A 22,777-nucleotide genomic window follows, 5' to 3' on the forward strand; every position below is an offset into this window, starting at 1 on the left:
ATCATTATCAATAACTCACCAGATTATCTTTTTACAACAAATGCTGTAGCAAAATGCAAATTCCCTGCCTGAAATGAAAAAACAACCGAAGAAACAGTGAGTTCTTTACTCTTTACTGATAATTTCGCTTCTTTCAGGAGTCACTGAAAATAGCAAAAACCGCACCAACAGACTCTGGCTTCGGCGTAACACCTGCACCAGCCCACCGACAGGTGCCAGTGAATCGAGGGACCCCTCGTTTCAGCACCACCACCCAAACCCCAGTGCCATCTTCAAGCTTCGCCCCGCCCTTCCCCTCGGAAGTCTCCATCACAGCTCGCCTCCCGACATCGACACCTCGCGTCCACGTGTCGCCAAACTCTATCGATACCGTAACTCCGAATTACGACTTCAGGGCCACCGTCCCACCGATAACCGCAAGCGAAGCCTCGCCTTCTCCAAACTCGTACGACAGTAATAGCATCGATGATGGCTACTACGCTAGCGACAGCACACCGTACAGAAGAGTCGACATCTACAACCCAAATTCTTATAGACACGCGGATGCCTGGCTCGCAAGGCAGAGAGCCGGAGCTCATATCGGCGACGGCTACACTCCTCAATTCCCTGGTTACGACGGCGTAGCTTTTAGGAGAAACGGGTTCCGGTATTATCTACCGAAACAGTATCATGAGGAGGAAACTGATAGTTCCGATGAACGAACGGGCAGCTTCGGATACGTAGACCCGTTCGGTATCCGCAGAGTGATATATTATAACACTTCGCCAGGACAAGGGTTCCAAGTACGCAAGAACAATAGATATGTCGGCCACGATGCCACGCCTTACGACCCGAGGCCAATAAATTAGTGTGCTTAAAAAACTTTGTAAGTGAAATATAGTTACCTAATTAAATTATTAACTTTGAATCAGTATTGTTCACATGTGACTATTAATGGAGACAAAACGATTTTCGAACGACGCGAACACTTAGCCATTAATATTACTTTTAAGTGTAATTAAGTAATTAAAAATGTAAAAAATGATGCTCATAAATTAAGTTATTTAACGCATAACTTAAGTTTATAAAATGAGTGTAATGAGTTATATGAATTATATTTTATTAACACGATTATTATAAAAGCAGTAATAATATTTCTGCTGTGAAACTGCACGCTTAATATTCTTAATTGTATAATATACGATCAAAATATTTATATACCAATATTTAGATCAAGTAAGTGCCATCACAAACATTGTACCTACTTATTTATTATATTGAAAATCACATCGTACTTACCTAGTAATAATATATAGCAAGGATCTGGAAGAAGTGTCACGCTTTAGGTACCTGGGAAGTCAGCTACGGAACGACAATAGCCTTGCGTCCGAAATACCAGCCCGGATAGCTAATGCAGCCGCAGCACTTGGGAAACTAAACAACCGTGTTTGGCGATCACATGATCTTAAATTAACAACCAAAATTATGGTCTATAAGGCTATAGTCATACCAACTCTTCTTTATGCCGCAGAAACCTGGTGCTGTTACAAAGCAGATATTAAAAGGCTGGACTCGTTCCATCTACGCTGCCTTCGCTCAATTCTGCGCATAAAGTGGCAAGACAAAATACCAAACACGGAAGTCCTGCGTCGGGTCAAGATGCCTGGTATCGAGGCATTTATCATCAAACACCAGCTGAAGTGGGGTGGCCACGTCGTGCGCATGGACAATAACAGATTACCCAAAGCTGTATTCTATTCAGAACTCTCCAGCGGAAAAAGGAAACAGGGGGGTCAGTACCTGCGCCACAAAGACGTCCTCAAGCGTCACCTAATAACTTGCGGTATACCGAGTGATTCCTGGGAGGAGATTGCGTTGCAGAGAACGGAATGGCGCGCAACTGTTCATAAAACAGTAGACCGATACGAGCAGCGGCGTTTAGAAGACCTAGATGCTAAGCGCCATCTCCGTAAGACGCGACCGAAGCCCTCGTATACCTACACCTACAACTCAGCCGGCCAGCTCCACTGCGGACCTTGCGATCGCATCTTCAAAACCAAGTTTGGCTTCGCAAGTCACATAAGAGCGTTCCATCGTCCTAATTAAAACATTTGGAGGAGTCGCCATCGTCGGACACGGCGAGGAGGACTATATATATGTCGCAGTAAGATAGATAAAGCCGTTATATAGTTATAACCCTAGGGATATAATTATATGACGTAACATAGTTATATGAAAGCGTTTCATTACTATCTTACTAGGTATATAAATATAACTATAATACGGCTTTAGTTTAGTGATATAGTTATATTACTGGATTAAGTTTAGTGATATAGTTATATTACTGGATTAAGTTTAGTGAAATAATTGTAGGTAGGAGTGCAGCGGTGCGGCGGAGGTATAGTTATATCCCTAGGGATATAGTTATATGCCGTATAATACTTTTTAGTAATATTACGTAAAAGTACAGGTCGATTCACGAAAGCTGGCGCGAGATTTCTACTGAGTGACAGCTATTTTCATTGAAATTCTGTCAAATCTCGCGCCAGCTTTCGTGAATCGATCGCAATGCCTCATAAACCCTTAAGAATAGCAGCATGAAAATATATATAATAGTTATCTTACTAGGAATATGATTATAATACGGCATATAACTATATCCCTAGAGATATAACTAAACCTCCGCCTCACTGCCGCACTCCTAATACCTACAATTACTATCTTACTAGGAATATGATTATAATACGTAGTTACGTACTATACGGCATATAACTATATCCCTAGGGATATAACTATACCTCCGCCGCACCGCTGCACTCCTACTTACAATTATTTCACTAAACTTAATCCAGTGATATAACTATATCACTAAACTAAAGCCGTATTATAGTTATATACCTAGTAAGATAGTAATGAATCGCTTTCGTATAACTATGTTACGTCATATAATTATATCCCTAGGGTTTTAGCTATATAACGGATATATCTATCTTACTGCGACATATATATATATATATACCTAGTAATAAGACAAAAGATAATAATGCAGCGATTCCAAAAGTATTTACTATTTACTATATTATGTCAAAAATAGAAAAAATGCCGTTAAGACAATAAAACTATCAAATAAGGACGTTGTGACTATCCTTATAATACATATAATATACCCACGCCTCAAAGTGAAGGTCAATGAACTCATGTGTGGTGATTTTGTCTGTAAAAGGAAGAGTGTAGGTAGTTAATGTATTCAGACTAAAAAAGTAATCCAGATAAAAAACCTGCGTACTTAATTTGACCACTGATTATATGTATGTAGTTATGTATATGTTCAACTCAATTGTAGCTTGCCTATAAACAAGATTTTGAGACCAGATATTTTAAAAAAACCGGGCAAGTGCGAGTCGGACTCGCGCACGAAGGGTTCCGTACCATAATGCAAAAAAAAAACACAAAAAAAGCAAAAAAAAAACGGTCACCCATCCAAGTACTGACCACTCCCGACGTTGCTTAACTTTGGTCAAAAATCTATGCCCTAACCCTAAAAATGGACTTTCTGACACAATTGTTTTAAAATGCAGGTATTTTAATTGACTTTAAAGTCTTAAAAAAAATATCCCGCCATCAAAATCACATCTGCTAGTTACACCACACCATAGTACATGATGCATCCAAATGTATTTACAAATAAGCCGTTTTTTGATGTTATTAATAAGGGAATTCTATGAATTGCTTATACCACCAGCTTATAACGGCGGTAAAAAATAATTATAGAGTCGACCACAAAATTTAAAAAGGTAGTACTTAATGATATACACTTTAATTAATATGGTAATTTTAATATTGGCTGTAGATGCTCCACAGTAACATAGTTGTAAGTTGGTGCATGTCTTATGTCGCGGCCAATAATTCTTCATTACACCTGCAAATTGTCAGGGACCTATTTGACTCGAGATAGTGTCACAACATATCTAATCGCAAAATATGACAGTTTGACTGTAACAGCACCGAAGTAACTATCCTCGTAAGACCCACGTAAATTTTTGCGCTTTTAAATTTGGAACTTTCTTTTATTTCTGTAAGAGTTCAAAACTGGAATTTAATTTGTACTTGAGCAAGTACGCGGGGACTTACGAAGCTATGGTGAACCTCTGTTATTTTTTTGAGTCAAATAGGGCCCCTACAGTGACGACTTCAAAATGGCGACTTGTTGCTGCGACTACCACGGGAATTAATTTATACTGACTAGTGTTCGTGCACAAAAAAGCAGTCAAAACTTTTTAATAAATATCTTAAATGAGTAATTTACATTATCACGTCATACTGTCTGTGCTCTCGAATATGTAATTTATTCTAACCAATTAAATAGCAATTTATTTGTTACTAATTGTTTTGTTATTATGGAAAAGTATTATAAAATTATAATGACAAGGTATCTGTTTCATTTCGTCTAGCCCTCATGGTCAACCCTACAGCCAGGAATGCCTTACTATTAACCAACTAGACTTGGGGAAAAAAAAACTATCTAACCGTCCAACTGATTGAAATGTCTGGTTGACAGGTTGGTGATAGACGATAGAGTTACACCAAGAAAAGACGTTTAAAATAACACTAGCACTGTGTAGGCTATCAAAATCGCTGCAGACTTTTCTTGATGTAACTCTTAGTGCTTGTTGGTATGTCGATATTGGGGTGTGATATGTTAGAGCTCAATTACCCTGCGGGAAGTAAAGTAGACACATTTTACGATAGTATAATATAATATGTACAAGTACCTATTAAACTTGTAAGTATATTTCTTAACGTTTCTTGAACAAAATTTCGGTATGGGAAACTTGCTCCTATTAACGAGTTTCCCAATGCATCTACACCAATTAAAAATAAATAACATACCCAATTATCATTAGCATACAAAAAACGAGAAATTTATTCAAGTTTTATTTTGGCAGAAATGGGCCATTTATAAACAATATCGAGCTGTGATCTGGAACAGTTGTTGCAGCTGCGCTTAAGGTACGGTAGTGTCATGCACTAAATATAATACCAAAAATAGTAGATAGATTTTAATATTTTTTTTAGTCCGACGAGTGATTAAGAGTCACACAATCCTAGCCGCCGCCATACAATCAAACTTACAATGAGTGTATGGGAGCGGCTTTAGACGGCGGGTTCATGTGACTCTTAACAGTTTATTTTGAGCAGTCTGTGGTAGAACTATCAAGGTAACTTTTTTTTTCAGACTGCCTGCAAAATGCTGCGTCTAACAATCTGCCTGTTGGTGGCCAAAACGGCATTCGCTGCAAATGCGTTCCCGATTGACAACACAGGTTATCATCCAGTCGGGCCGGACACCAACCTGGTGTTCAACTTCCAGCAGATAAGACGGGACCAACCCGCACAAGTCGAGATGAGGGAAGAAAACATTCACAAGTACAGAAACAGACCCAGAACGACCACTCCTATCCCCATCGATAGAGACATGAGCCCGATTCGGTCGGAAAATCCTACTCCGTACACGGCAGAGCAATGGAATGCGGTGCTAAAAGCCCCGAAATATGACGGCCCAGTCGCAAACTGGAAGAACGTGCCCGCCCCTCCTACCTTCCCCCATTGGGACAACTTGGCAAACCAAAACAATTACGAGAACCAATACAGGCAGCCGATCGTGGTCACGGAGGAGCCCCAATGGCAGGAACCTGAGATACGCAGCCGTGCTGTGTCAAGCTTTTCAACAGTAGAGCCGGTGACTTTTGCTCCTGTGACGTTTGCACCGACGTTTGCTCCAAGGGTACCCATGCGACACAGCTCCAGAGGGAACCATAGATTCAACTGGAATGATGTAACCACTCAAGCCCCAACCACGACGCCCATCAACGTTCCTACGGCAGCGACCAGTCGCATGCCGCCCCCACCTGTGCCTACCCTGTCCCCATGGTATGACGGTTTCTAAAGCTGGTTTGGCTATCATTAGAAACAAATTAATAAACGACTGATACTTCAATTACTACTTAATTTCTTTTCGAGTTATAACCTGATTTATTGAAAATTTCGTTGTAAATATACTGCATAACTAACATGATCACTAATAATGGATAATAACCTAATCATTTTGCAATGAATTGATTGTAGTGTTTGTGGTGTTTCTTGAAAATTATTCTTCATCTTAAACTATTCCTCAAAAAATTAAAATCGCTGATATCATTACGAAATGATCATAAGTACCTATGAATCTTATGATACGTATGGAAACCAAAGTCCCCAACGAACACCGATTGTTGATAATCAATGTCTCTAGAGTCCGTCTAAGCTAACTTTGCACCGACTTAAGAAGAACAACGTGAAGGAGTGTCATTACAAACGTCATATTTGCATAGAAATTTGACATTAATGATGGTATTGCCAAACTTTGTCATTGCAATTGCCTTGAAGAGTTCGCTTGGCCTAACTCTAATGCTCAAATATTACGTCAAAAGCGATAGAAATAAAGACAATCATTTCTCAGTTTTTCCACGTTCTCGTTAAATGGGGCAGTGTTTAGAGTTTAATTTTTTTTTCAATACAACAGTTACATTGAAAAAAAAATGCCAGTTTGAAGCTATATAAATAGCTTCAAACTGGCATACAGATACAACAAACGCCCGTTATTAATGTTGCAATTCATTGAAAATGAGGGTTGGGAAAAATATCTACCGCAGGGAAGCCTAACTTCGCCATTGGTGCTCAACTTCCCCCTTCTACAATTTTAAAGCAATATTTTTAACAAGAAATAGATATTCCTTGAATTCACAATAAAATGAGTTACAAAAAAAAGTAAAAACGTTAAAAAATTATAATATATAAAATATCGTAGATACTCGTATATTAGCCACCCGACCAGTTCACTATACATTTTTAACCGACTTCCATTTCATAGAAGGAGGAGGTTCTGTATTCGGTTGTGGCTATTTATTTTTTTTCTATGTACGTTCACCGATTACTCCGACATCCGTAGTCCGATTTGAGTAATTCTTTTTTTGTTTGAAAGGAGCTACCTCCGAGTTGGTCCCATTTTAATTTGGTTCTGTTCTGATGATGGGATCCATGAGGAATTGAGGGAACTCCTCAATTTTTAAAGGCACATGTATGGTGATTTGGGTGTTTTCTTAAGCAACTCGAGCATTTTCTCCCGAAAATCACCACTTTGATGAAGTGGACCTGATGATGATGATTGTTTTGATGATAATGATGATGATTTTTTTAAATGTAGTGTTCAGCGATTACTCCGGCACCTGTGATCCGATTTGAGTAATTCTTTTTTTGTTTGGAAGGAGTTGCCTCCAAGATGTTTCTGTATTATTTTTGGTTCTGGTCTGATGATGGAATCCATGAGGGATTGAGGGAACTCCTCAGTTTTTAAAGGCACGTGTAAAGTGATTTCGGTGTTTTCTAAAGTTACTCGAGCGGTTTTCGGAAGCAAATCCGAAAACCGCCAATTTGATGTAGTACAAGTGTAGCCTTACCACGAGTTTGACATTGACATATTCGCTAAGTTAGCGACGCTAACGTCTTCCTAACTTACTTTCTATGCATCTCGCTCGCACTAATATGCCAGTACGAGCGAGATGCAAAGAAAGTAAATTACACACGCTAGCGAATAAATCAATGTCAAACTCTTGGTAAGCTGGTAAGGCTACTGATCGGGGTTTAGGGTTAGGAGTTAAGGGGTCGGGGAATGGCGGTTGAAGGGCTGCTGGTTCGAGGGGTTCATGGATCAGGGGTTGATGCGTTGTGAGGTAGAGTGAGCGGGGGTTGAGGGATTGGGCCAGTGGTGGGGCGGAGGATGGATTTAGTGTAGTGACAGGAATTATAATTTCCCAGACGGCCTCGAGAAAATTCCTGATTACATATTTATTAAAGAAGGTACACGAATTTAGTGTTAATCATGATGTTGTTTTTCATTCATGCGTCGCGCTCTTAACAATGCGTTAAAACTAAAAATGGAAAAATAAAAACTTTTTGCAAAAAAAAGAAAACCGACTTCAAAAAGGATGAAATAAAATATTATCCTTTTTAAGTCTATGCGTTACCAACTGATATGTTTGAAGTCGGTGCCAAGCCAAGTAGTAACAATACCCGTCAAAAATAATCAGATTTATGACTATAAATCCCAATAGAACTGTACTAATAACTATTGTAAATGTGTAAGTAATTCTGTCTGCCTCTTTGTCGCCTTTTCATGGCTAAACAACTGAACCGTTTTAGGTGAAATTTGGCAAGAACGTAAATTCCTTGAATTGTTTTATATTTTGAAATGTAGTCCTCTGAATAAGGGACGGGGACGGGAAATAACTCAGTCCCAATCCCACGCTTGCGTGCCGACAAACATGGTACTGTACCAAGAAGGTTTGATCGTGTGTTCTGAGGTGTGTTCTTAGGTACAGTCGACGTCAAATATATGTTTATACTTTTGCACCTTACTCCTTTGTAATAAGACGAAAAGTGTAAAGATATTTTTAACGTCGACTGTATCTACAGAAAGTATGTTCATTGTCGTCGTGTAAGGCAATCCAACGTACATCCTTATCGAATCGCACCAAAATCATGGTATGCTTCAAAAGTTGGCTTGGCACCGACTTCAAACATATCAGTTGGTAACGCATAGACTTAAAAAGGATAATATTTTATTTCATCCTTTTTGAAGTCGGTTTTCTTTTTTTTGCAAAAAGTTTTTATTTATTATGAAAATGACACTAAAACTTATTCCAAATCCTAAAAGTTTTGAATACGCACATGAATCCCATGGGACAATTTATAGCGGATTTAATTACCTTAGTTGTTACAGTTAGTTGTATTTTATAAAATTGTTGATGTATTATTATTATTTTTGCTTGAATTTGAATTCAATGTTGACGTGTAAAAGTACCCTTGTGGCCTATTTGCTGAATAAATGTTGAAGTTGGAAGTTTGACTTAACTAGGGGAAGTTATGTACTAAAGGCGATCTTAGGATAGGTACCTACGCGTTTTTGCCAACTTATATTTTCAATGAACTGCAGAGTTAGTATAAAATAACAAGTAAAAAAATTAATAAAAAAACATAGTCATGTAAAAGCTGCAATTTTATTCCAATAATAATTTTCCCACATTATCATAAATCGGCGGATCATCATAAATCATTAAAGCTTCGTTGGGTCGACGATCAAAGGAGTATACCCAGGGTAGTACGATGGCACCAAAACCTTACCATTCGATGAAGGGAAGAAACCGCTGATGAAAGGGAGATTTGGCAAATTGAAACTCGGTAATGAGTTGATCCAGTTGGTAAAATAGGAAAGAGGCTTGCTGGTATCCAGTTTGACCACAACAGGCTTAGTGTCCTCAAGTTTAGGGAGTTCAGGGGCTTCTGGTAGCTCTTTCAATTCTTTAGGCTCTTCCTTTAGCTCATCGCCTTCCTTAAACTCCGGTTCGATCATCAGGGTTCTCAGAGGAAGAATTGGCGACGGGTAAGTAATGTAAGGAGACACCAGTACACGGGTCTCCTCTGGAATGATCGTTTCTTCCGGAATGGCTGGAGCAGCCAAAGCGGTTCCAACGAGGCACAGAGCTAGGAGAAACATCTGAAAAATAGCCGTAATTTTAATCTTACAAGCATCAATCAACCAAATTATTTGTACTGCTAGACCCTCGAAGCCTGCCTCAGTGGTTTTCGCAGTCTTAGATCAAGGGTCAGGCAGGGGTATAAGTAGAAGGCCTAACTATCCATTATGCCCGATGCGATGTCACTTATATTTGACGATTCAACAGGCATTTTGGTCAGCTTAGTGATTCTCTGATTGGTGATGGTACAAAAGTTATTTTAGTATTAATAGTTATTTTTAATTTTTTTAACTCACCTTGACTTTTGTACAGCTGAATCTGCTATGAATGTCTTGAGAAAGATATCTACGCTTTATATACAGAACAAATCAATAAAAATAATTATAAAACAATAAATATGAAATTAATACATTCTAGCTTTCTTATTCTGCGGTAAAAGATATTTATATATTAACTGCTTTTTAAGACTAATGACACACGCACAACCACAACATGATGAGATTTAGATTGCTTCAATTAATGATGTATTTTCTACTAAACATTAATAGCAAAGTAAATAAGCCAGTAGATATTTGTTTTACAATGGAGGAACACGGTCTTGTAAAAATCAGCTTTTTATATTTCCTTACACGATGGGAAGAAGTTGATAAGTGGCGAGAAAAAAATGGAAGAAAATTTAGCTTTATGTAATTTTATTTTAAGTTAAAATTTCTTCAATATAATATCTCGAGTTATCAACTTCTTCCCGCCGTGTACGGATTTATACCATGTTGGTCACAAACAAGTGATCAGCGTACGAACCACCTAATCCCCATTTCATAAAAATAAATAAATAGGTGGTACAAAATGTCAAATTATGATTTTACAAGTGTAAATCCGTAACTCGTAGATGTTTTTTCCTCTTGAGGTACGGAACCCTTAAATTGTAAAAGATTATGTGTCATTACTTGTTGATACTTTTAACGCCTTTTAACAGAGTGGATTTTCAGAAACGCTAAAATAGTATTGTTGTATCGTGTTTATTTACGAAGTTTTAATTCCACTACTAGAAAAAAGTTCGATCCCGATTACACATTTTCGACCTTAAGGAAGTTTTGTAATTTTTCATGAGGAAATTGAGTAAGATATATACGGGCAATATTACTTATCTATAACTTTTTATTCATATAGTTAATTAAGTACTTGTTTTTCATTTCAGCCCCTAATTACTTGTTATTAATTTAAGCCCCAATTTTACCCCATATGGGGATTATGGGGTGAATTTTGAAATATCGTGAAAGTACTTTTTATATCTTTTGAAGAAGCGTCCCTCTCTAAACTTACTTATGTAAAATAAATTTTCTATTACGCGATATCCATACAAAACTACAACTTCAAATGCCGATCCCCCTTGCCCTTAGGAATTTAATTTCTAAAAATCCCTTCTTAGTAATAGGTACATCAGATTTCTATTTAGGGTCATTTGGTGTGAGCTGGGTCTTGATTTAAGTGAGGATTTATACATATTATAGGAAATTCTTAACTTTGAGGTTCTTACTCTTTACGTTATAAATAATTTAAGATTGCGTTGTGTGGGGCTGATTTGTGGTATGCTTAGTAAGTCAGTAATACCTAGTTGAATAGAATAGTATTATTTCTAACGAGATATTGTGATTTTGCCAATAGTTTTAGGCAGAAATGGGTCTCTTCGCCCGGATTAAGCACTACTTTACATATTATATTTCGAATACAAGAGGAAATAAATAGGTAGGTAGCTACATGTGTATTTTACAAAACATTATTTAAGCATTATTTACATGAGTCTATACTCTGATACACCCAGCTTATTCTACAAGGACTTTTGTGTTTTAGTGTAAGTATTTCTCGAGATAATATTCGCTAAATAAATTAAGAACCTAAAAGGATATATGGATGGGATTTATGGGATCGGCAATTAAATATCATAAAGGAAATGATAATGCAACTTCATGTTGAATGGAACTTTTATTGTTAATCTGAATAAAGCTTATGCTTTCAACTTTCAAAGTAGATATATGTTTTAATTATTTATAAAATAATATCTACACTGAAAGTTGCGAATTATAGATTACTTCGAAACAAATATCATCAAAATATCATTTAGAGCATAAAAACATAAATAAATAATAATATTCCAGCAGGCGTTCTATACGTATACGACATCAAACTTGTCTTAAAGGGCTTATTCGATGTTGGCTTTGGACCCCAAGCATGCCTCCCAACTCCTAAAGGTCCGGGACCCCATGGGCCCAAGATTATATGGAAATACGTAATAATATATGTATGTATGTATGTAAACACTTTATTGTACATAAGACAGGTTAAATTACAATGGAACAAAAAATATATATAATGTACAAAGGCGAACTTATCAATATAAGGGATCTCTTCCAGTCAACCTTTGAGCAATTGAGAGTAAATTAAAACAAACATGATAGACAAACGAACACTATGTACAAAAAAGTAAACTATGGTTCAATTATTACACAAGTAAATAATTAAAACCTATAGCCTATAATATAATAATATATACCTACATATTATACACATATTATATTACATACATACACATTATACACATATTATTTTATATATTTAATTTAATTTCGTTTTTAAAGTTCAGTAAAAATCATAAATTAGGTAGTAGATGCGAACTGCACTAATAAGAAAGCAGATATTATATTCCTGCTACTTTTGTATGGAGCTAAAACCTGAACGAAAGTAGGTGTGCCAACACATAGAAGGCCGTTTACACTCTTTTTTCATTTTTCATGCGTTGCCTTCGTAATATCATTGAAAGGATGACTTACGGCGCGATTCGGGAAATGAATTAGAGATTATCTAGACACGATATAGTAAAGATATGTTACGTCCCACGGGTAAAGGTACCTTATGGCGGTTAGCGCTTACGCTATTATTAACGCCGCTCCTATATTGCGACGTAAGCGCCAGCCGCCATAAGGTACCTTTTTCCGTGGAACGTCACATATCTTCACTATTTCATATCTGGTGAATCTCTCATTCATTTCCCGAATCGCGGTGCAAGAGGCCATAAGGTACCTTTTGCAGTGGAACGTCACATATCTTTACTATTTCATATCTGGTGAATCTCTCATTCATTTCCCGAATCGCGGTGCAAGAGGCCATAAGGTACCTTTTTCCGTGGAACGTCACATATCTTCACTATTTCATATCTGGTGAATCTCTCATTCATTTCCCGAATCGCGGTGCAAGAGGCCATAAGGTACCTTTTGCAGTGGAACGTCACATATCTTTACTATTTCATATCTAGTGAGTCTCTAATTCATTTCCCGAATTGAGCCGTTAGGAATGTAATAAATAATATATCATCACATTAATAAGAAATTAAGTATTAGTAAAGTTATGTTTATTGGCTCCAACCGTATATTAACTTTTAGTAGGTAGGTATCATCCTGCGGTATGCTGATTCTCACCACAATCTAAATTCGTATCCATAATTGATTTTTAATTACCAATTAATAGTGTACTCAGAACACTATTTGGTTATTATTTTATAGTGCAAGTCAATTCAATTCAATTTAGATAATTATTAAGTTTTCTTTTTTGAAAATTTATTTTTTATTTTTTAAAACCATAAATTATTAAGTTAAAATATGCTAGGTTGTAAGTACTCATAATACACTCACGAGAAAAAAACGGATTCCATTCTATACGGAAATGCTATTCAAACATTAGTGACTCGTTTTCATTGCTCGTGTAATTTTCGTAAAAAAAATAAGACAGTCAATTTGTACTAAAGTTTCAGTCGTTTTATTTCACAGCTGTTAACCACACACTACATAACAATTTTATTTAAGGCTTAGGTGCCTCAACGATCACAGCACCGGGGTACCCAGTATAGTACATTGGAGTATACAAAATCTTAGTAGGTTTGTTGCTAGAACTGAACCAGTTGCTTATGTAAGATGGGATGCTGCTGAAGCTAGGGAAGGCGTTGATGAAGTTGGAGATGAAAGATGGAGGCTTGGGGACTTCCAGGTTGATCAGGACGGGCTCAGGCTTGGTCTCAAGTTTGGGGAATTCTGGGGCTTTTGGGGGCTCAGGTAGGGGTTTTTTTGGTTCTTCTAGTAATTCTTCTTTAGGCTCTTCAATCTCAGGAAGTTCTTCCTTTGGCTCTTCATAGGGTTCAGGGAGTTCTTCTTTCGGTTCTTCAATCAGCTCAGGGAGCTCTTCTTTCGGCTCTTCAATCAACTCAGAGAGCTCTTCCTTTGACTCTTTATACGGTTCAGGGAGCTCTTCTTTCGGTTCTTCAATTAGCTCAGGGAGCTCTTCTTTCGGTTCTTCAATTAGCTCAGGGAGCTCTTCTTTCGGTTCTTCAATTAGCTCAGGGAGCTCTTCCTTCGGCTCTTCAATTAGCTCAGGGAGCTCTTCTTTCGGCTCTTCAATTAGCTCAGGGAGCTCTTCTTTCGGCTCTTCAATCAGCTCAGGGAGCTCTTCTTTCGGCTCTTCATACGGCTCCTCCTCCTTAGGCTCTGGTTCGATCCTCATGTCCAGGGTTCTCATCATCATGGAAAGTGTTGGGTCCGGGTAATTGATGTATGGGGATGACAGTATGCGGAACTCCTCTGGTATTAGTGGTGCTGCTGGGATAGCTGGAGCAGCCAGAGCGGTTGCGACTAGGCATAGAGCTGCTAAGAGAATCATCTGAAAAAAAAACATATTTTTTAAACTCAATAAAAGAAAATTATTGTTACAATTGTGTCCTCTACCCTTAGATTGTCTGGATTTCAATCTTTTTTTAAGCGATAAATTGGCCATTATGTTACATCTACTTTTAAGGTTTGTGCAATAAAGGGAAATATTTTTTTACTCGTAATAATAATTATTTATTTTACAGATCTTACCTTAACTTTGGTACAGTTGAAACTGTAATGAAGTTATTGAGAAAAACACATCTTATATACAGATAAAAATTGTAGGCATAATTATTAAACCCATTCGAAATTAATAAAAACTAACAGTTTGTAATTTGGTTGCATACTTTTGCGGTTAGAGGCACAACACATTACAGCTCATATTAATCCATTAGGATTGATGAAATTTGTATAGCTGCAACTATTAATAGGTAGCTTTTTAATTCGTTATATTACATAAATACAACCGACTAAGTGGCAGTCGTTTTAGTGCTCATAAAGTTCTGTATTAAGTAGGTAACAGCCTAGGTACTGATCTTTGTAACAGTTCAAAATTATGAAATAAATTCTTTCTTTTTATAGGTATGGGAGGCAAACAAGCAGAGTAATTGCCTGACAATAAGCAATTGCCGTAAGATAATTAATTATATGCATATTAGACTAGGAATCCTCTAGACCGAGTTTAGAGCAATTATTTCATGCAACTGATGATGCCAAAAATGCGGGGGTGCGCGGGACGAGGTGAGCGAAGTGCCGTGCCGTGATTGGTCCGTTCAAAGACACGAACGTCACACAAAGACACTTTCGACTCGAACATGGAGTAAAATTACCGTATGCGTGGCAGAGGGGGTAGCGCGACTATACTCGGTCTAGAGGAGTCCTAGTCTATGATTATATGTGATAGACCACCTCTCCTCTTTGTTTCATATTTGTCTATTGCAAAACTTATCTAGTGACCTATGTACATTTATATTATACAAAAGTGGTAATATAATTAATACCTGCCGTTGTATTAAATTGAATAGGTCCCAGAGTTCCATTCTGTTGAATTGCTATATATAAGTAATTACTAACTAGTTAAGAATTTAGGATATTCTATTGGCTTTTCAGTTAATAATTGATTATAAATAAATTTAATATAAATTAGCAAAGATTAATACGAAAACACAGTAATCATTTTATATAATACGCCTTGCGATACGGGCAAGGCAGGCAATAGCAGAAAATTACATTGCTGTATTGAATCTACAGGAAATCAATTTATGCTGTTAAATTTGAGACCTGTTGTTTATCAAGTTGTGTTTTTTACATGTATTTTCTCATCGATATTTTATTTTGAACAACATTAAAATGTTTTTCATCAATAATGTATTGCTTTCAATGTAAACAAAGTCTGCATTATCTCGACAACCTAGTATCTTCATCGACGTTTATTTACGTTGAAAACGACACATAACGATCCTGTGTCTGATTTATCCACTTGTTTCTGCTATAATTATTGACATACGATATAGGATAATGCACATAAAAGACTGGCAAAAGTTACTAAGTATTATAAGAGTTTCTGAAATCAAATATTACCAATAAGTTTATGGTAACGCATAATACATACTTCATTTTAATTCAAGTAATAAAACCACAACTTACAACTAGAAAGTAGTTTTTATTGAACTAACATGAATTTTATTCCATAATAATTCAAGCTAAATAGGTACAGAATACAGATACAAATTAAAAAACACAATTTTACACTAAATTATTGTGAATGTTAATTAATGTTAATTATTTTATGGTTTAGGAACCTGAAAAACTAAACCACCTGGATGAATTGTATAATAAGATCTGTACACGCTCTTAGGATTCTTAGGATTGTTATAAGTGAAAGAAGGGAAGAAATTCAAGTTGTTTACTAAAGGAGGAAGTGTTATATTGGGCAACGAGAAGGAGGGTAATGAAGACGTGGATGGTAACATGGATGATAATAATGATACGGATGGTAAGGAGGGTAATGAGGGCAAAAAGGAGAATAAGGATGGTAATGAAGGTAAAAAGGAAAACCAATCAGATATGCCGCGATTTCTTTGGCAGACAGCTATTAAATTCGCAGGCTTTGAATCTCCATTTGTTTTTTTTGCTTCTGGTACCAATTCTTTGTAAGTAAATTGCTGATTTTCTATATCCATAGTAACAGGAACGAATTGGGCTGAATATGTTATGGATATGTATGGAGGTGCTGCTATAAAGGACTCGGCTGTGGCTAGTTCCTCGAACATGGTTGGAGCTCCCATCGCAATTCCATAGAGACATAGAGTCAAGAGTAACATCTGGAATAACGTAAATAAATAAATAATGTATTTGAATTTTAAACCGATTAAAATAACAAGATTATGACGAAACTCGAAGTAATTATTGAGACATTACCTTAACGTGGGTGCAGATGAACACGCAATGAATTTGTAGATAAGTGACACTTTAACTTATAGTTGGCTCATTTGATTACATTTTACTTAGTAAGGAAATTACCAATAATAAATCAGTCTACTAATAGGTACTAGTTTTCATTTCTGCTTAACCAATAGGGCATTTGACGTAAAATGTACATAATAATATTTCCTATAAGCCTCACGCTTATTTCGTTACTATTTTTATGTTTTTTTAATGATATAGGAGGCAAACGAGCACACGTATCGCCTGATGGTAAGCAATTACCATTGCCCATGAACACTTGCAATGCAACACTAGAGAGGTTACAAGTGCCTTGTCGGCCTCAAATGTGGGAGTAGACTCTATTCTTGAAGGTTTTAAGGTCGTATTGGTCCGGAAATACCGCGGGCGATAGATTCCACAGTTTAGATATGTGTGTTTTTGTATAAATAGGGGTGACTTAATAAATTTTTTAATACAGCTTATGATTTAGAGTAAAAAAACAATATTGAAACTAAACACTTTTATTCACTGAATTACCTTTCAAAATTCGAACCCGTAAAATAAAATTTAGTAAATTTAACGTCTTCAAACGGTTTTGAATTCGAAAAGCAAAATCAAGCGGTCGACTCCTCAACTTTGTATCCGTCAAGACCAGCGCTGTATTTGGTGATGTGGGTCTTGCCGTCGTCACCGATGTACGAGGTCTCGCCCTCCGTGATCAGGACATGTCCACCGCTGGGGGAGGGAATCAAGCGACCTCGCTCGGAGACAACCGTGCCCTCAGCCGTGACGTAACGGAGCGCATACTGCCCGAATTCGTCGTGGATCTCCTCGTGTTGGAGGGCGGGGAGCGCGCGACGGGCCGCCGCGGCCTCGAGAGGACTACGAGGGACTCCCATGGCAAGGGAGACGGCCACGAGGCATGACAGGATGATGAACTGTAAAGTATAGACAACATTTTACATATCAGAATAGTCGCTAAGAAAGCATTGTAACTGAAATAATATGCCAAACGCTGACGTTACTCTCACGTTTGAGTACATTTTCTAAGTTTCGTTAGGTACCTAAATGTTCCGTGAGCAAAGTTGTGTACGGAAAATTAATACTTACGGTGTTCATGTTGAATGATCGGTTAACTCAAAGCCGACTGGTGACAAATACAAAGTAAACGTTAGCTTAAATACAAAAATAATAATATGTCATAATCTGCTAATTACGAACTCGAATTTCGACTAAACATCCGCATTATTGCAAAGGTTACTATTCTGATTCAAACAATAACTTGAAATTAGGGTTCTGTGCAAGTTACCTTGTATACCGAATGTGTCTTGATTTTTATTTGACTTCACATCTGTAGGTAACTAAAAGTTTTTACAAAAATTAAACCTGATTACAAGTTGGCCTAAAAATATGTTGTCAAAATTACTGCGGCATATTACCTACTTACCTGATAATTTTAATAAACTGCAATTGCATTTGACTATCAAATCTAAATGAAAATATTTTGAAGATAGTTTGATGTTTTGTTTTAATTAAATGCTAGTTTAGATTTTTTTGCATGTAAAAGAAGTGTAAGTAGAAACTACATATATTCCTAATTTTTTTAAAGAAATTTATTTAGTCAACGTATTTTATTCGCACAAATAGGTAACTTCTGGTTATTATATATTAGGTTATTAGATTTATTTAGGACTCTTACTTACGCTACGTCTTACGTAGGCGAACAACGCGCGAACGCGGCGCGGCGCGGCGCGGCGAAAGCGGCCGCCGCCGCGCCGCGCCGCGCCGCGCCGCGCCGCCTGACATTCGCGTGCAAATCGCGCCGCACCGCGTTCGCAACGAGATCGCTTACGTAGGACACTTCTATGGGCATCAAAGGATTGATTTCGCCGCGCCGCGCCGCGCCGCGTTCGCGCGTTGTTCGCCTACGTAAGACGTAGCGTTAGCATTAAGTTAAATATTGATAGTCAAATTCCCAGGAGCCAGATATTGTCTGATAGAACGGTTTTCAAAATAAATAGGTACGAGGTACCAACTTTTAATTTTCCTTCGTACGGAACCCTTTTTCTCCAGACGTACTTACATAATATTCAAGATCTAGTGTAATACGTTAATATACTTGTTAAGTACCTTAGTTATTAATCGCATATCTTGCATTGTATACACATAACGGAAACGTTAGGTTTTAAATAGTGATTAGCGTGAAACTATTGATGAATAATTAGCGCACAGGTTTGACGTGCTATTCCGAATTTCCCAAGAAACGGGAACTACTAAAAGTAATGTAGATATAAATTTGGGTACTTAGTTTCATCAATCATTACTTAGTTTTTGCAGTCTGTCATCAAACTACTGTGATCATGGTAAGTTCCTGTTTTGAATTGAAAAAAATAAATACCTACCTATTTACTCTTTGACTTATACAATCTAAAACAAGTATGATGCCTAATAGGCATATTACAATTGAATACAGATACATTTTTCGCATTAATCCCGCTGTATCCTCCCTCAACTAAGTTTATTATTATTTCTTCCAGATTGCAAAAACAGTATTACTGTTTGTCTTTGGAGCGACCATATCGTCGGCCCAATTCATGCCAAGACTGCCAAGGCCCACACCTTACGATATGTCCCTAATGCCATATCTGCGCTCAAATGGCTGCCCCTCCGGCCCTGCTTTAGCGCCCGTCATCTGTCAATTCATGCTGCCAAACCTGGCACTCATCAAGCCACAGCTAATCAAGCCTTCAACTTACATCCCGCCGCTAGTCGTCGAGAAATGTGACAAGCCTGAATTGGAAATCCAATTGCCAGCACGTGACCCTATAGTGATCCCAGAAGCGCCTATACTACCACCAATCACGGTCCCGCAATTCCCGGTACCTATGATTCCAGAGCCTATCCCACCGATGCCTATTGTGGAGCCCTATGAACCTGCTCCAATCGCGATTTCGTCGGCTGTAAGCGTTCCTGTTGCGCCTGTGTTGCCGCCGCTAGCGATGCCTGTTTTTCCTGAGATTATTGAGTATCATGGAGCTGATATGTCAGAGGCGGTGGGGAATGGGATCGACTATCAACCTCTGCTGGTTCCAGAGGCTCCGGCGGTTGTATTTCCTGAGGCCATTCCTGGATCAATTATTAAGCCTTTAACCATCCCGCCTGCCCCTGTGCTCCCCCCAGCGCCACTCCCGGAAATTCCTGTCCGCGTAGAAATCCCTGCACCGATAGCGCCGTCGATGGTCATTGAAGAACCTTGCATTACAGACGTAATACCTAAACCTGTACCAATTCCGATTGTTCCTATGCCACTACCAGAACCTGTGCCAATGCCTATCGTTCCTATCCCTGAACCAACCATAGTTGCTGATCCTTGCGAGCCTGCACCAGTGGTGAAATTGCCTGTACGTCCAGCAATCACGATGCCTGCCTTCCCTGCACCAGCGCCAGTCTTGTTCCCTGCTCACAATGTTTTCGTGAACGCGTACAATCCGTACATGCATCGGATTTAAAGTCCCAGTTTAAGATTAATAAATTGAAAAGTGAAATGCTTATTTTTTTAATTTGGTTACCTACCTTTACTTTTAAGCACATATGATTAAAGTTCATTTTCAACGGTGTACCTACTTTCGTTTGGGCCAAATACCTTTTGCCAAATTTCACTTCCCAACAAACTTATCGCAATACTTAGTTTCATTTCCCAAAGGAACCTTTAGCAAAGCTACACTTCGCATATAATTTATTTGGTCAAATTATCATTTGGCATGATTTTACTTTGTCAAATGTTATTAGGACAAAAATTTATTTAGCAAACGTTTTGGTTGGACTGTAGCAAAAGGTGGGACTTAGAATTTTATTCGACAAAGTGGTGTCATTATGACACTATTTTTAAATGATTGTAATGTGTAGATCACACCAAACTAAGCATCTTTTATTTTATTGAAAAAACTTTTCTCTACAACAAAAAATGCCCGAATTGGACGCCTCCAAAGATTGATGTTTTAAAAGGGAGCAATTTTCATCGAGAGTGGTGTCATTCGAACATATATTTTAAATCATTGTAAAGTATAGAACACGTCAAAATAGGCTCCTTTTACATGGAAAACTTTTTTCTAAAATTGAAAATGGCGGCGATAGAGCGTTTTACATAACACTCGTTTAAGGCAGGTCGGTGTTATAGGTACGACGACGAGCGAAGCGAGGAGGAGTGTTAGGTAGAACTGCGACCTTAAAACGCGCGAGCCGAACTTTTTCCTCGCAAGTGTGTTGAAAACGTCGTATGAAACACGACACTGCACACATGGGCTTTCTTAATTGCGCGCTCGCTTGCTGCTCGCGCACTATATCGCCTCGTGTGTAATGACCACCGTAGCACATGACACTTGTATCACAATGTACTATTATTTTGAAATTAAAGGAAACAAAGGAAATGCAACTCTGTTTTGAAATTGAAAAAGATTTATTAAATCCCATTGAAGTAGTTAGCATTTTCTTGTAGGGATTTTGTTGGGCCTTTGTTTACGTATTAGTTGGGCAACCGTTATATTTGGCCGTACGATTTGCTGGAGGGCCCTCGACAAAGGCCCTCCCGAAGATTCCCAACAGAGGGCCAAAAGAGTAATTTTTTCGTTGGGCCTATTTAAATAAATCATACAATTATTCAACGGTGGTGGTTTTGGTTGGGCCGTGGTTGGGCCTATACACATTTGTTTGATGGTTGGTTAATTGTTACATTTGGCCGTACGATTTGCTGGAGGGCCCTCGACAAAGGCCCTCCCGAAGATTCCCAACAGAGGGCCATTAGAGTAATTTTTTCGTTGGGCCTATTTAAATAAATCATACAATTATTCAACGGTGTTGGTTCTGGTTGGGCCTATACACATTTGTTTGATGGTTGGTTAATTGTTACATTTGGCCGTATGGCTTGCTGTAGGGCCAACTGCAAAAAAATAAAAAAGGGCAATTTTTTCGTTGTGCTTCTGTTTGCAAATTCAACAATTACCCAACGGCAAGTCAGTTAGGTCGGTAGGTAGTCGTGCACCAGGTTGAAGGCCCAACACAGCTTGTCCCACAAAGGGCCAACATTGTAACTTTAACGTTGGGCCTTGTGTAGGATTCTTACAATACTACCGTAGGTAAATAGTTGTGTAATTTATAGTGTGCCTACAGTCTAATTATGTAATGGGCTTTTGTTTACGAGTCCTACAGTTACCCTACGAAGTAAGTGGTTGTGTAATACGACGTTGGGCCTTTGCTGATAAATACCTATTACAATTACACTACGGTAGGCATTGGTTGTATCCACATGAAGGCCCTAGGCAGCAGTTGTTGTTAATCTTCTCTGTATCGTTTCAATTTTAGTATATGTACTGCCGAAGCAAGTACACTTACTATATACTCTAATTTGTATATATACTAACCGCACTTCGAAACTTCGTAAGCGAGATTTATGTTTTTTTGAGATTTAAATTGAGAAAATGTTGGTAAAATACAATTTTTTAAATATATGTATAAATTTTATAGTCAAAGCTATTAGATTTATAAGTTACTTTTTAAAAATATTATGATTATATCCGGAATAATCGAGAAAATAACTATAACTTCGATGTTTGGAGACAGTAACGCCATCTAGTGACGCCACAAGCAAACTCAACTGGTATTGTTGGGCATCAGTACCACAGCCAATGTTGGTCAATGCGATATTTGTGCTCACTGGGCCAACGAATGTTATCGTTGTTTAGCCACCGGTACCAAAATACACAAAGGCCCATTGTTAGGCGTCAGTGCCACAGCCAATGTTGGTAAATACGATATTTGTCATCATTGGGCCATCGGATGATATCTTTGACTAGCCAACGTTACCAAAATACACAAAGGCCCATTATTGGGCATCCGTGCCACAGCCAATGTTGTTAAATGCGGTATTCGTCACCATTGGGCCAACGAATGTTATCGTTGTTTAGCGAACGGTAGCAAAATACACAAAGGCCCATTGTTGGGCCTCAATGCTGCAGCCAATGTTGGTAAATGCGATATTTGTTGTCATTGGGCCATCGTATGATATCGTTGATTAGCCAACGTTACCAAAATAAACAAAGGCCCATTGTT

The 22,777-nt window shown here is 37.9% G+C and overlaps 4 protein-coding genes and 1 long non-coding RNA gene across 7 annotated transcripts in view; 3 read left to right on the plus strand and 2 right to left on the minus strand.

Moving 5' to 3' along the window:
- Positions 1–4,407, plus strand: part of LOC134666110 (uncharacterized) — a 54,809-nt gene extending 50,402 nt beyond the window's left edge. For all 3 annotated transcript variants that reach the window (XM_063523261.1, XM_063523259.1, XM_063523260.1), the window contains exon 5: positions 138–4,407. In XM_063523261.1, coding sequence (XP_063379331.1) covers positions 138–848 — 711 coding nt within the window. In that variant the 3' untranslated portion in view covers positions 849–4,407. The remainder of the gene's footprint in view (positions 1–137) is intronic.
- Positions 4,408–5,170: 763 nt separating this feature from the next.
- Positions 5,171–5,926, plus strand: LOC134666255 (uncharacterized). Its single transcript, XM_063523408.1, has one exon. It carries the CDS (start codon positions 5,228–5,230, stop codon positions 5,924–5,926), a length of 699 nt encoding a protein of 232 aa, XP_063379478.1. The 5' UTR covers positions 5,171–5,227.
- A 3,476-nt stretch (positions 5,927–9,402) lies between these two features.
- Positions 9,403–9,895, minus strand: LOC134666362 (uncharacterized). The gene is made up of 2 exons (XR_010098493.1): positions 9,848–9,895; positions 9,403–9,571 (listed from the first exon to the last, which is right to left on the minus strand). It is a non-coding gene; the product is annotated as an uncharacterized LOC134666362 (long non-coding RNA).
- A 7,367-nt stretch (positions 9,896–17,262) lies between these two features.
- Positions 17,263–17,611, minus strand: LOC134666363 (uncharacterized). The gene has a single exon (XM_063523503.1). It carries the CDS (start codon positions 17,569–17,571, stop codon positions 17,287–17,289), a length of 285 nt encoding a protein of 94 aa, XP_063379573.1. The 5' UTR covers positions 17,572–17,611; the 3' UTR covers positions 17,263–17,286.
- A 1,403-nt stretch (positions 17,612–19,014) lies between these two features.
- LOC134666256 (uncharacterized) lies at positions 19,015–20,181 on the plus strand. The gene is made up of 2 exons (XM_063523409.1): positions 19,015–19,035; positions 19,210–20,181. Exons 1-2 carry the CDS (start codon positions 19,033–19,035, stop codon positions 20,179–20,181), a joined length of 975 nt encoding a protein of 324 aa, XP_063379479.1. The 5' UTR covers positions 19,015–19,032.
- Positions 20,182–22,777: the final 2,596 nt, after the last annotated feature.

This window comes from Cydia fagiglandana, chromosome 7, assembly GCF_963556715.1.
Source record: "Cydia fagiglandana chromosome 7, ilCydFagi1.1, whole genome shotgun sequence".
Lineage (NCBI taxonomy): Eukaryota > Metazoa > Arthropoda > Insecta > Lepidoptera > Tortricidae > Cydia > Cydia fagiglandana.